This window comes from Ruditapes philippinarum, unplaced genomic scaffold (assembly GCF_026571515.1).
Source record: "Ruditapes philippinarum isolate M1 unplaced genomic scaffold, ASM2657151v2 ctg5186_1_1_1_1, whole genome shotgun sequence".
NCBI lineage: Eukaryota > Metazoa > Mollusca > Bivalvia > Venerida > Veneridae > Ruditapes > Ruditapes philippinarum.
This window is the reverse complement of record NW_026861590.1, coordinates 121,126-134,626: the sequence shown is the minus strand read 5'-3', so window position 1 is coordinate 134,626 and position 13,501 is coordinate 121,126. Positions and strand designations below refer to the sequence as shown.

General features: G+C 32.2%; 1 protein-coding gene across 1 annotated transcript; it reads left to right on the top strand.

Moving 5' to 3' along the window:
• Window positions 1–2,818: 2,818 nt before the first annotated feature.
• LOC132716252 (uncharacterized) lies at window positions 2,819–9,710 on the top strand. Its single transcript, XM_060699488.1, has 6 exons — window positions 2,819–4,228; window positions 5,015–5,346; window positions 5,566–5,856; window positions 6,197–6,493; window positions 8,814–8,972; window positions 9,643–9,710. The coding sequence occupies exons 2-6, from the start codon at window positions 5,109–5,111 to the stop codon at window positions 9,708–9,710; spliced, it is 1,053 nt and encodes a 350-aa protein (XP_060555471.1). The 5' UTR covers window positions 2,819–4,228; window positions 5,015–5,108.
• The last annotated feature ends 3,791 nt before the right edge of the window (window positions 9,711–13,501 follow it).

Below are 13,501 nucleotides of genomic sequence, written 5' to 3'. Positions count from 1 at the left end.
AATCGTACGATTAGCTACATGTATTTTATGTCACTCGTGTCAAGTTCAAAATATGTAACGCAAAAAATCCACAAATTTATATCCTGCTTTTATACTTGTTTCACATAGAAAATGTAATTGGCACTGGTAGCTTATATCGAAGCTTAGCCTTGTATTCTGAACTGCAATTATTACTTCCGATACGAAGTTACTTTTTCTCAATCGATCAATATAATTATTTAAAATTACAGTAAGGCTTAAGACCTACCCGGGATTAAAGGACCACCCCCTTATTTAAGATTCGTTTTTTTTTTAAAGAGAGCGGAATTGTCTGTTCTTTATATCAATGGTTTCATTGATCCCAAAATTAAGGGGACCACCTGCTTATTCCACTATTAAGACCATATTATTCAGGCTTCCCCATTTTTTATTCCTTATTTGACCCCAGTAATTGAGAACATTATTAAAGTTCAACAAAAACTTCCAAGATCTTACACAAAGTTTTTGTTATTATCTGCTGCTTGAAAGCTCTTACGCATGGATCTTGATTCCACAATTGTCAAGAACGACACATTACTATTGGGTTTAATTATATGGAATAGGGGTGAGAGAGTGGGTTTACTGAATGCATCATTTTTTTGAAAAAAGAAGCTTTTATTTTATAAGGTGAAACTATGTACATCAAAATAACAATTAATATTGAAATCAGACCTAAAAGAATTCTTCAGAAAAAATGTTTTTCCTCTCATCAGATTGAATATAATAAATTGAACTTTTATATTGTATTTGCTAGTGAAGATACATTTGGTTTGTTCATAAAAATGACAATATACCATGGTCATAAAGTATGTAAGTAATGTTAGAATATCAACAACATAGACCAACCCGCAATTAAGACCACTTTGGTCCAGTCCCGATGGTGTTCTTAAATGAAGGATTTTTTAATGAATCAATGCAGTTATTCAGTAAATAAATATGTTCATTTGTATAAGATAATTGAAGTTAAAATAACAACTTAACTGTCTCAAAGGACAATTTAAGTAACTCATTGAATTTGTCTTATATATTGTAGATATCATTTGCAATTCATCTGCAAAAGCAACATAAATATGTTTCTGCAGTCTGTATTAAATTTATATATTTCATTTTCTTTGTGTGTATCCTTTGTATAATAAATGAGAAACTTGTAAACTTCGAATGAAAACATACATGAGATTCATAAATACATTTACGGTTATTTCTATAAAAATACGGGCTTTATATGCTTCTTAAATAATGTATAAATGAAGCTAGTTATGCCACTGTCACGGAAAATGTCTTTTCTTTATATCATATTTTCAATCTATTTAAGCAAGTAAGTCTACAATGGACATGTGTTCCGTTAGTATAGCTGCAAATATTTTAAACACAAAAAAAAAATATTTCATTTCATTTTGATAATCTTACTATGAAACTATACATTACTTTAAATTCTTGATAGAGTTGTAAAGAAATCAAGTTTGAAGATTTTTAGGATGTGTATTAATAATTTACTTTAGAACTACTTATTGTTTACTGTAAGTGGATATATTAATTGGATCACGTTTTAACATACTAACCAAAGAACATTCATATATGACTGTGTCCATGATTGTTGTCATGCCTGATAATAATTACTTTCAGGAACTTTTTTTTATGAAATTACAAACCCTCAAGTTTGCTTCCTTATTCGTTTGATTATGTGTCAAGAATATTTATGAAAGAAATCTATGTACATATGCATTAGATCATCTCTTGTTACATAGTAACAAACTCCATAAAAAGGAAGGAATATTTAAATTTCCTTCTCATTATTGTTAAGTAGACATTTCCTTGTTTATCCTTGTGTATCTGACTGTCAGTTACATTTCTCAGGGAGAAAGAATCAATCTTAATGTGTCATTTTATACTATCCATTTCTTTATTATTCTTGTTTATGAATCAAATTTAAAGCAAAGATATATTGATATATAACCATACCATTGTTACACGTTATTTAAAAATATGTTTATTGTGAAGCTTGTTGTATTATAACGCATGTTTACAAAAGTGTGTATTTGATAGTTCGATGTTATGCATCTACCTGAATTTCGGATAATCCTCTTGTGCTACCATTTTGATAATGTGTCAAAATATGTTGTTACGAACACTGTTATTTTTGACTGGAGCTAAACGTAAGTTTTATTTATAATAATGGAATTGTTCAGTATATAAGCAAACAGCAAGACCAAACACAATCTAATGGACGTTTGACAAAGGTTACTATACATTTTACATTTAAAGCGGCATGGCTCTAGATTTATGATTATTGTCCCCCGCCTTTTCGAAGAAAAAAGGGGATATAGAAATAGGCTCCGTCCGTCTGTCCGTCCGTCTGTCTTTCTGTCCGTCTGTCCGAGCAACCAAATAGGGTTAGGGGGCAATCTAACAGTAAACAGAACAAAACAGAACAATAGAGTTCATTCCGTAACAATAGAATAAGGGGCCATGGCCCTCTATTAAACAAAAGAAATGGCCCTTAAGTCCATTTAAGTGGCACGTTCGTCCGACTTTTTTCGTGTCCGGTCCATAACTTTGTCATTTAACAAACGAATTTGAAATAATTTAGCAAAAATGTTTGTTATAATAAGACAATGTGTCATGCGCAACAACCAGACTCTTACTGCCAGGGTCAAGGTCGCACTTGCTTATTCAAGGTCAACATTGTCTATTTGAGGGTATATGTCGTGCCCGGTACATAACTTTCTTAAGTTTAAAGGGGTTTTGTAAATACTTACCACAATTGTTCAAAATAATGAGACAATGTGTCATGCGCAATACCGTTTACCTACCTCCAATGTCAAGGTCACACTTGGAGATCAAAGATTAACATAGCCTGTTATAGGGTATATTTTGTGTCTGGTCAATACCTTTTTCATAGATCAAAGGATTTTGAAAATACTGGGCACAAATCGTCACTATAATAAGTCTATGTGTCATGTGCAACACATGCATCCCTGACTCCAAGGTCAAGGTCAAACTTAAAGGTAAAAAATTAACATTGTCTGTTAAAGGGTATATTTTGTGTCCGATCTATACCTTTTTATAGAGCAAAGGATTTTGAAAATACCTGGCACAAAAAGTCACTATTATAAGTCGATGTGTCATACGCAACACCTCCCTACAAGGTCAAGGTTACACTTAGAAGTCTGTTATAGGGTAGATAGATTTTCATTTTATTTCTTAAATATTTTTATTGCTGCATTTGCAGATCTAGCATTGATCATAATTTTGGACGGAAAGTCCTGAGATCCATACCTCAATCTTTTGAAATAGCACAATTTTATGCTTCATATAAAATTTACCTGAGGCGGGGGACGTTGGTAACTCTGCTACAAATTCTTGTTATATTAATCATGATGATATTAATTTGAAAAAATGTATTTAAAGATTGTGTTAAGTGAACTAAGAAAGTTATTTTCACATTGCAATCGCCACTAGGAACCCACGACGTAAATTACCAGAAGAGGTCAAAATACGCAAAAACAGCCCTGACTGCGTTAGTCATGCTAAAAATATTATGATAAATACTGAAAAATTAGTCACATTTCTTTTTTCAGGTTTAATTTTCTTTAAATATATTGGCTCCACTTGAGCTTTAAAATGTACTTATTGTATAGTTATGTGTACGGCCCGTCCCATCTTTGCCCTTAAGACTTCTCCCGTTTTGTATTGTGCTGCCGTTGTTGTTGTTGGATATCCTTCTTGGCTTATGTCCGGCCTGCACTATTTGAACTTCTCTTTTCTTTCTTGATCTCGTTTTGCCTATCCGTTATGTCTAGGACTCATGTGTGTTTTCGAGATTTACTGGTAATGCTCATGAATATGCGAATAATCTTTGAAAATCCCTTTACAGATATAGTTCTAGATAGCCCAAATATTTCACCAGATAACAATTACGTATTGATAGACAGCAGCTTGGAGCTGGAGTGTAATACTCTCGGAAATGCAACTGTGACGCAATGGGGAACTTTAAATCATCTGGACACATTCGCACACCTGTATTTCTCACGAGAAGGAGAATGTTCAACAGACGGATTCCTTGCTGATAATCGTTATTTTGAAACAAGTTGTTTTAGTAATGGTACTTTCAAAGTTAATATAAAGCGTATTAATATAAGTAACCATGGTCAAGAATGGTATTGTTCTCAAGGGTATGGGAATAGCAATATTGCTTACATTACTGTCCGAGGTAAGAATTATTTTAATGTATTTTCCTTTTAGTCAGATATTCGAACCTTAAAACTTTATTGTTGACTGTGACATTGATTGTTGTCAATTGTACAAGAGCAATCACAATCAGCAAAAGTTACGTCATATTAATATAGTATGCCGTTTTAGAAGACAACACACGAAAGTTGTTATGTTTTTTCTGTATATATTTATATCAAAACTATTGCTGTTTCACTTTAAAATTACTTTTCCCATATTTTCAATAAATCAACAATCCTACCTTCCTGTCTAGAATATATTACATTGAACAAAGTGAAGCTAATTACTACATCAGCACGACATTTCTTGATTTACCATCGATTGTCTTGGCATGTTTCAACCGCTTGAGCACGAACAAAATATTTATCTGTCATTAAAGAAGATTTATGTTTTAAATGCATGTTTGAGAAACAATTGACAACGTTAATGAGTAACGTCATATTTTAGCATCTTTATCAGATCAATAGCCAAAGAATAAGTTCACAAAAAAGGATTTTCCTTTTTGTGTTTGTGTCACCGATAAATAAATGTGTACTACTATGTATTTAGCAATCATTCTGTATATAATTATGATATTCGTAATACAAACAGATTATTGTTTAATTAATCATGAACAGTTATTTAAGGTATAATGAAAGCGTACTTTATAGTGATTATTGTGTTAACAGGCTACTACTATAGCATTTATTCTGACGTATGAAATACATAGTGTATGTTCACATAATGTATGTTTTCATAAGATACGCTTCATATACCACTTTTTCAGCTCCAGCAAAGAGTGTTAACATTGCATTTCACTATAATAAAAAAATGTATATAGAGGAAAATGAAATGCAAACTATCAGTTGTAATTCCTCGTCATGCTTTCCAAAACCGATAATCAAATGGTACCTTCGAAAAATTCAACTGATACAGAAGAGATAAAAAACCTTTCGAGACAATCCTATATTTCACAGAAAGACGGGTTGACATCAGCTGAAAGTATAATTCATCTTCTTCTAAATAGGACACACGACAGTTGGTATCTATATTGTGAAGTATGGACAAGATCGGCATATTTCGACATTACAAGCAAAGAAATTTTACTAAATGTGACATGTACGTAATTGAACAAACATTGCAAACATTTGATTATACTGATCGTTTTTGCATAAAGAACTATCATTTTCTTAATAATACTTTCATGATTATTTTATTAGTATCATCATTATAATTCATTAGTATTACAATTATTTTATCATTAATTTAGGATATAAAGATAACATAACATGATTTGATTTGAAATACTGATTATTTATTTACTTGATATCACTAAAGATCCACCTGATGGCCCTCCAGTTATAGTTGGCTATGAACAGGACAAGATATATCAGATTGTTGAGTCAGAATTGGTAAAACTGAATTGCACTGTTACTGGAGGTAAACCATTGGCCACCTTAAAAATGGTTTGTTTCAACACTAGTACAACACAAAACGCTATCACAACAGAGGCAACGGTAACTATACAAATTGCATGTAAGGCAATACGCAATCACAGTAACTGCACATGTCAGTCTGATCATATCGTTGGTGGTTCTCAGAAAACATACATCAGTTTTGATGTCCTGTGTAAGTGTTATATGATATACTATATTTCTGTGTTGTTTTTGTTTTTTTGCATTTTTTTCACAACTGTTCAATAGTATACTAATATTTTATAAATTTATAGCTTAATGAAGCTTTAAAAGAAAATCGTTGTTGTTTTTTCGCCTGTATAAAAGTTATTTCAGTAAATCATATTACAGATCAGTAAATAATATATATGTTGACATTATCTTGTTTGAGCAATATATATACATTAAAGTTGCTAACTTTGAGTAGGTCTTTAGGTATATGTACGAAAAAATTGTTAGGCAAATTTAAGGAAGGGGTAAATCAGACTAATGTAAATGTGTGCCGTTCATTTCAGTTCCTCCAAGTAATATTAACTTCGCCATACCAGGAAAGAAATCAGAAACAGAACAGTTCGTTGTCAAGAAAAATGAAGACGTGACCTTAGAGTGCATTGCCGAGTCTAATCCTTATTCAGAAATAGTAATCAAAAATGAAATGAACGAAAAAATTGCTTGGAAGATAAACAATATTTCTGTTCAACATACTATTCATAACTTATCTTGCACTGATGCGGGAGAGTATTCGTGTTCTGCTAGAAACACATTAATAATTGGACAAGGAGTTACATCCAGACTGATTCTCATAGTCAAATGTAAGTTCTGACGCTCCTTTGTGTTTATTGAGTTATTCTATTTATTTATTTCAACTATTTTTGTAATGATTTACTCGCTTGACTTTTTAAACTTTTCCTTCCATCCTTAACTTGCTTTCAATAAGAATTTAATATGAAAGAAACAAACTTGCTATTGGTAACTTTATAGAGACATTGTTTATTCATATTGGTTTATACAGAATTCATTTTAGTTCGAATGTGCAGGAAGCTATAAGGTTAAAGACACACTTTCGAATCCGTTCCTTGAACCAAGCAGTACTGAGCAATGAGTGAAAGGTTTCTTGCTCAAGGAAACAACGACTTGACCCTGACGGGGTTTGAACCCATGCGGTTGGCTATCATTAGATTATTTAGTCCGACGCGTTAACCACTCGGCCATGCCGCCACTTCATATTCATATTAATGTGGCAAAATTACGAAATAAATTTCAACATCACAATTTTATTTTTAACTATAATGCAAAAACAATCAACAATCCGCATTAGCAACAAAAAAATCTGTCATTTATCGTTCAAAATGCATCGGTAACGCTCAATTCTAAAAAGAGAGAGTGGGACAGTTTATGTATAATTTAGGTTGTTGTCCCCCGCCTTTTCGAAGAAAAAATGGGGATATAGAAATAGGCTCCGTTCGTCTGTCCGTCCGTCACACTTTCGTGTCCAGTTCATTACTTTGTCATTTATCAAAGGAATTTGAAGTAACTTTACACAAATGTTTGTTATAATAAGACGATGTGTCATGCGCAACAACCAGACCCCTACCTCCAGGGTAATGGTCGTACTTGCCTTATTCAAGGTCAACATTGTCTATATGAAGGTTTATGTCGTGTCCGGTCAATAACTTTCTTATCTTTGAAGGAATTTTGTAAATACTTACCACAATTGTTCATAACAATGAGAAGATGTGTCATGCGCAACAACCGGTCACCTACCTCCAAGGTCAAGATCACACTTGCAGGTCAAAGATTAACATAGTCTGTTATAGGGTATATTTTGTGTACGGTCAATAACTTTTTCATAGATCAAAGGATTTTGAAAATACTTGACACAAATAGTTACTATTATTACGATGTGTCATACGCAACACAAGCATTCCTACCTCCAAGGTTAAGGTCACACTCAAATTTTTGATACACAAAAAATAACATAGTCTATTACAGGGTATATTTTGTGTCCGATTTAGAACTTCTTCATAATTCAAGGGATTTTGAAATAACTTGGTTTAAATAGTCAATATAATAAGACGATATGTCAAGTGCAACACCTGCACCCCTACCTCCAAGGTTAAGGTGACACTTAGAGGTCAAAGGTTAACAGAGCCTGTTATGTGGTTTATTTTGTGTCCCGTCCGTAACTTCTGCGTAGATGAAGGAAACATACTTGGCACAAATAGTCACAATGATAAGATATATATTAGGCGTAACACCAGTGTCCCTACCTCCACGGTCGAGGTCACACTTAGTGGTCAAAAATTTACATTGTCTGTAATAGGGTATATTTTGTGTCCAGTCCGTAACTTAGCTATTGATCAAGGGATTTTAAAAAATACTTTGCACAAACTATCAAAATAATAAGACGATATGTTAGGCGCAAATATATGGGTCCGCAATTAGAGGTCAAAGATTAACATAGTCTGTTATTTATAAGTATAGTGTCAAAACATGGGTCCGCAATTAGAGGTCAAAGATTAACATAGTCTGTTATTTATAAGGTATATTTTGTGTCCGATCTATAACTTCTTTATAGTTCAAGGGATTATGCAAATTCTTGGCACAAAAAGTTACAATAATAAGACAATATGTCATGTACAACACCCGCACCCTATCTCCAAGGTCAAGGCCACACTTAGAGGTCAAAGCTTAGCCTGATAGATTTTTTTTTTAATTCCGAGTTTCCTTTTATTTCTTTAATAAATTTATTGTTGCATTTGCAGATCTAGCATTGATCATAATTTTGGACTGAAAGTCCTGAGATCCGATCCTTACCTCAATCTTTTGAAATAGCACAATTTTATGCTTCATATAAAACTTCTCTGAGGCGGGGGACGTTGGTTACTCTGATACAAATTCTTGTTTATTATGTTGTAAAAATTTTATTCATTATTTTTTTATCGTTCAATCACCGTTATAATAGTTATTATTAATGTTTGTGATTTACCTAAAATTGAAAGCTAAATAAAAAAGAAAAATGTCATTTTAAGCTGAAAATTTGCACTGAATTATAGTTTACAATAATATTATGAGGGATAATGGTAATTTAATTTTCGGCACCTTGTGATTTTAATACTCCTATGTTTACAGGTCCACCTAGGCCATCAGCTGACAACATAAAAGAAAAAAAAGTAACTGCTGTTCTTCATTCTGATGTCACGCTGCAATTCTTAGCACAAAGATATTTTGACGAGGAAAATAGCACTATATTCACATGGTATAACAAGAACTCGTCGTTACAGAATGGCGGTAGGAAATACATTATTTCATCGCTTGGATTACAATCCACCTTAATAGTTAGAAACGTGACGCAGTCAGACTATGGGCAATACCATATTGAGGTCAGGAATTCAGCTGGTTTTTACATTCACTACTATGAATTGCAAACAAAGGGTAGATACTTATGTATTAAGATACTTTCTTTTATGATAATCTACATACTATATATCTTTTATAGAATTATATTTTTTTTACTAAAAGAAGATGTGTTGATTTAAATGTTGTTAGATAGGTTTATAACGTAAGCTTGAACCAGTTCAATGTTTCTGTAGAAAATATATCTAAATATAAATATATTATTGTGACTTATAATTTTCGTAATATGAAAACAATTTAAAACCATATTTTTGTTATTGGCCAAACATTAATACATCTGAATCTCTTGACTTCACCACGTTCATTAAAACTTTGAATGATTTAGCTAAATTCATGTACTCAGAATGAGAAAAGGAAACGTATAATGAACCATATTCTACATCAATTCTAGCATACGTTAGATAGTATGATATTTATATTTTATGACATGAAAATATTGTAAACAAAATAATATATTGTTTCAATTCAAATATAAAGATTCACAAAAAAGCTAAGCAACCGACGACAGCTTCTACCTTGATTTGGACATTTGTTTTTGTCACAGCTGGTACATTTGTTTCTACAGATGTATTGGCATTGCCTCTTATGTACTCTCTGTGCGCTATATTATGAACTATTAAATTGAATTGTGCTATAGGCTTTGTATTTAAATGCTTTATGTAATGAATTTAATTACAAATATTTGTTATATTAATAAAGACCGTACCATGTTTTTTTCCACAAAAGCTAAGCAACCGACGACAGATTCTACCTTGATTTAGACATTGATTTGTGTCTCAGATGGTACATTTGTTTCTACCATTCTAGCAGGTGTAGTGGCATTTTTGTGTTGCAAATTTATCAGGTAATGTCTATATTTGATATTTTAAAAAGCGGATAAACAGCTTTATGTCAAGTGTATTTTATTACCCCTCACTTTTTGTAATGTAATTTCCCATATGCCACTCTGCTTAAGTAGGTGTACCACGTGACTAACAAAATTTGTCATGTTACAGGGTAAAAACTATTTTTAACAGTGTAAAAAGCTGGTCACGGGTTGTTTTGTTGTGTGTTTTTTGTTGTTGTTTTTTTTTTTTCTAAAAAAATAAAATAAAATGACAGCCTTTCTGTTTCCGCGTTTTAACCTCACCCAAAAAATTAGCTGAAAGAATTACAGAGTTCTTTCCTTGTCTTAAATACCTTTTGGTTGAATAGTCAAAAAATAAACATCCGTCTAGAGCGGGGGTTATTGCATGGGAATAATAACATGTATGTGTCAAAATAGAACGAGCAGACGATTAAAGCATGCAATAATTTTTTATGTATTTAATTTAATCCGTAAAACATTAACATATGTGACAGGCAGATGTAGGATATCATCGTTAAAAGAAATTGTAAAAAAACATGTGTTGAATATTCTTGATAGGATCAGCTTTCACATATCATAACAGTATAAATTGGATTGTGTTTTGATTCGAAACGAAATCATGAAACACAGCTTATTGTATGTTTATGAATGGTAGATATCATCATTTGCTTCATAAACGTGCAAGGTAAAGACAGGTGAAAGGTTCAATTTTGTTACAGTTAGATTCAGTTGAAATTTTAAAATGGTTACAGTATTTGTATGGGGAAATAAAATATGTAAACACGAGTTTGCGATTAATAGTATATAAATAACACATAGGTTTGTGGGTAACAGTTAAAATATCATCCCGAGAAAAATATTATTACCCGAGTTGTAGCCGAGGGTAGAAGTATTTTTACGAGGGATGATATCTTTTTCTGTTACTCGAAAACCCATGCGGTATTAACCTCCGCCGAATGGCGGTGGGTAGTCTTCGTCCGTCCGTCATTCCGTCCCACATTTTTGTCCGGAGCATATCTCGAAAAGTATTTGAGGTATCAACTTGAAACTTCATAGGTGGATAGATCTCATTGAGGAGGAGTGCAGTACACAAGAATGATAACCTATTCTGTATAATTTTTCAGTTATTGTCCTTTGTTATTTTCAGCCATCAGTTTTCACATAAGTTTCAAATCTGTAATCACTTCAGTGATCAGTTTTCATTACCAAAAGACCTCTAAAAATTGATTTATTCTGCTTTGCTACATACACATTCTTCCAATGAGCAAACACATTCGGCGGGGGATGGTATGGCTCTTGTTTATTTATTGTTTTACCCCGAACAAATACTGTAATGATCTGAAAATGTCAACTTAACACAATAACTGTAACAAAAATAAACCAAGAGTAACAATAACTAAACTGTCCTTACCTTGCAAGTTTAAAGTGTACTGCGGGCCTATTTGAGAAGTTTATATATTTTATTCTTTATGCAAGTGATAATATCTACCAGTCATAAACATACAATAAGCTGTGTTTTATTTAGAAAACAAAACACTGACTCATTTTTTACGGCTATGATCTGTAAAATGTTTGCCTTCTGTATCCCGAATATTCTTCGCATGGTTTTTGACAAAGTGCATTTACAAAATAACAATGATGTCCTTTGTCTGTCCACCATATCTGTAACGTTTCATTGATTAAAATGGTTAAATACTCATTTGTTGCATGCATGCTCCAGTTTTACACATACTAATTCACATTGCAATTACTTCCGTTGAAAACGGATGTTTACTTTTGGACTATTCAACAAAAAGATATATTATAGGCGAAAAGCACTCCAGGGTGCAAACAACTGAACTTAACGGGTGCCATAGTAACTCTTGTGATGCCCTATCGTGGTAAATTTCGAAAATAAAAATTAATCAAGAAAAAATAGCGGCCATTGTTTTCATTTTATTAAGAAAATAGACCACGTGACCAGACTTTATACTGTTAAAAAGTTCTGTTACCTATGTAACAGTACAAAATTCTTAGTCAAGTGGTACACTTGCTTTAACAGAAAGAATAACTCTCAGAGGCCTATGGTGAAATTAACATTACGAAAAAAGAGAGGGGTAGTAATAAAAATTAACTCCTCGGGTAGCAGTATTTTCCTCGAGATGATATTTTTGCTGTTACCCACAAGCCCATGAGCTGTTTATCTAGTATTACTGTTTATCATGTATCAACAGATTTTTTATGTTATCCGTTATTCATTGTAACAAGTTGTTGTTGTAAAGGTGTTTTTCACTTGTAAAAAGAATCTGAATAATAGAAAATTTTAAGCTATGCAGTAGTGTAGTCAGTGCGTAAATCTTAGACTCATTTATTTCAGAAGAAGACAAAATGTTAAACAGTCATCAAAACAAACAGTTGGTAAGCATATAATTAAATTATGAAGTTATTATCAACATCAAAAAACCGAGACTTTTTACGGTTATTAAAATAGAGAAAATCAAAGTCCCTAATGAATGCCAAAAACAACAAAACTCATAATATTGTAGGTCCTGTAAAGGATAATTGATAGTTGTGACAATTTTTTTCCAAACCGAATAGCATATATTAAACAAGCATTGAAATAAAACTACTTTAGATGACTTTTTGACATGGCTGTCATTTTTTATATTGTCGTAAATATTTTATATAAAGCATTGTTTATACAAGCACTTCAAATGTGTTTCTAAAACATTGTTGGCAATCTATTGACAAACTGTGATACAATTTTGTTGGATGACTTATTGTCTACGTGTTATAAGTATCACGTGTATTTTCAATGACTTCATTTAGAAGATATCCATGAAAACCAGCCCACGTTTAATCCTGATGAAATTGATGCCGTTCATGAGTATGAAGAACTTGATGATGAACATCGTTTTGATGATAGAACATACATGGAAATGCATTCAATAAAAACGGGCGATGATACACACCGAGACTATATCACTCCGACTCTTTAGTGTTTTACACAGAACTTTTGTGAACAAAATTATGTAATATTAAAATGTCAGGACAAGTTCATCATTTTTTCCGTGGAATAATGTGCATTATTATGATCATAGAACAGTTCCGAGTCCATTTTAGTCATTACTTGTGGTTTTAATGTACTATATATCAGTTTTCTTGTTTTTTAGTGACTTGGACGGATACAATAATTTCATCCTAAGATAAAGTCTTACATTTTATTAATGACGATACCGTTGTTAACTAATAATTATGTATTATATTTAGAATATATGATGAGAATTTAGTAAAGCTTAAACGGTACATGTTTCAGTTTGTAAGAATTATACACAGTTCTTTTTGAAAGTTTTTCTCATAGATTGGTGATAACGACGATTCATTCAATTTCATTATTTTATGTAAAAGAAGTACTTTTTCCATAGTTTAATCTTGTTTTCTTCACTTTACTGCAAATGAAAAAATGGAGAGTCGAAAAGTGGGCAATATACGTGTTTGTTTGTTTTGGGTTTTACGTCACATCGACACAGTATAGGTCATATCGCGACGTTCCAGCTTTACTGGTGGAGGAAGACCT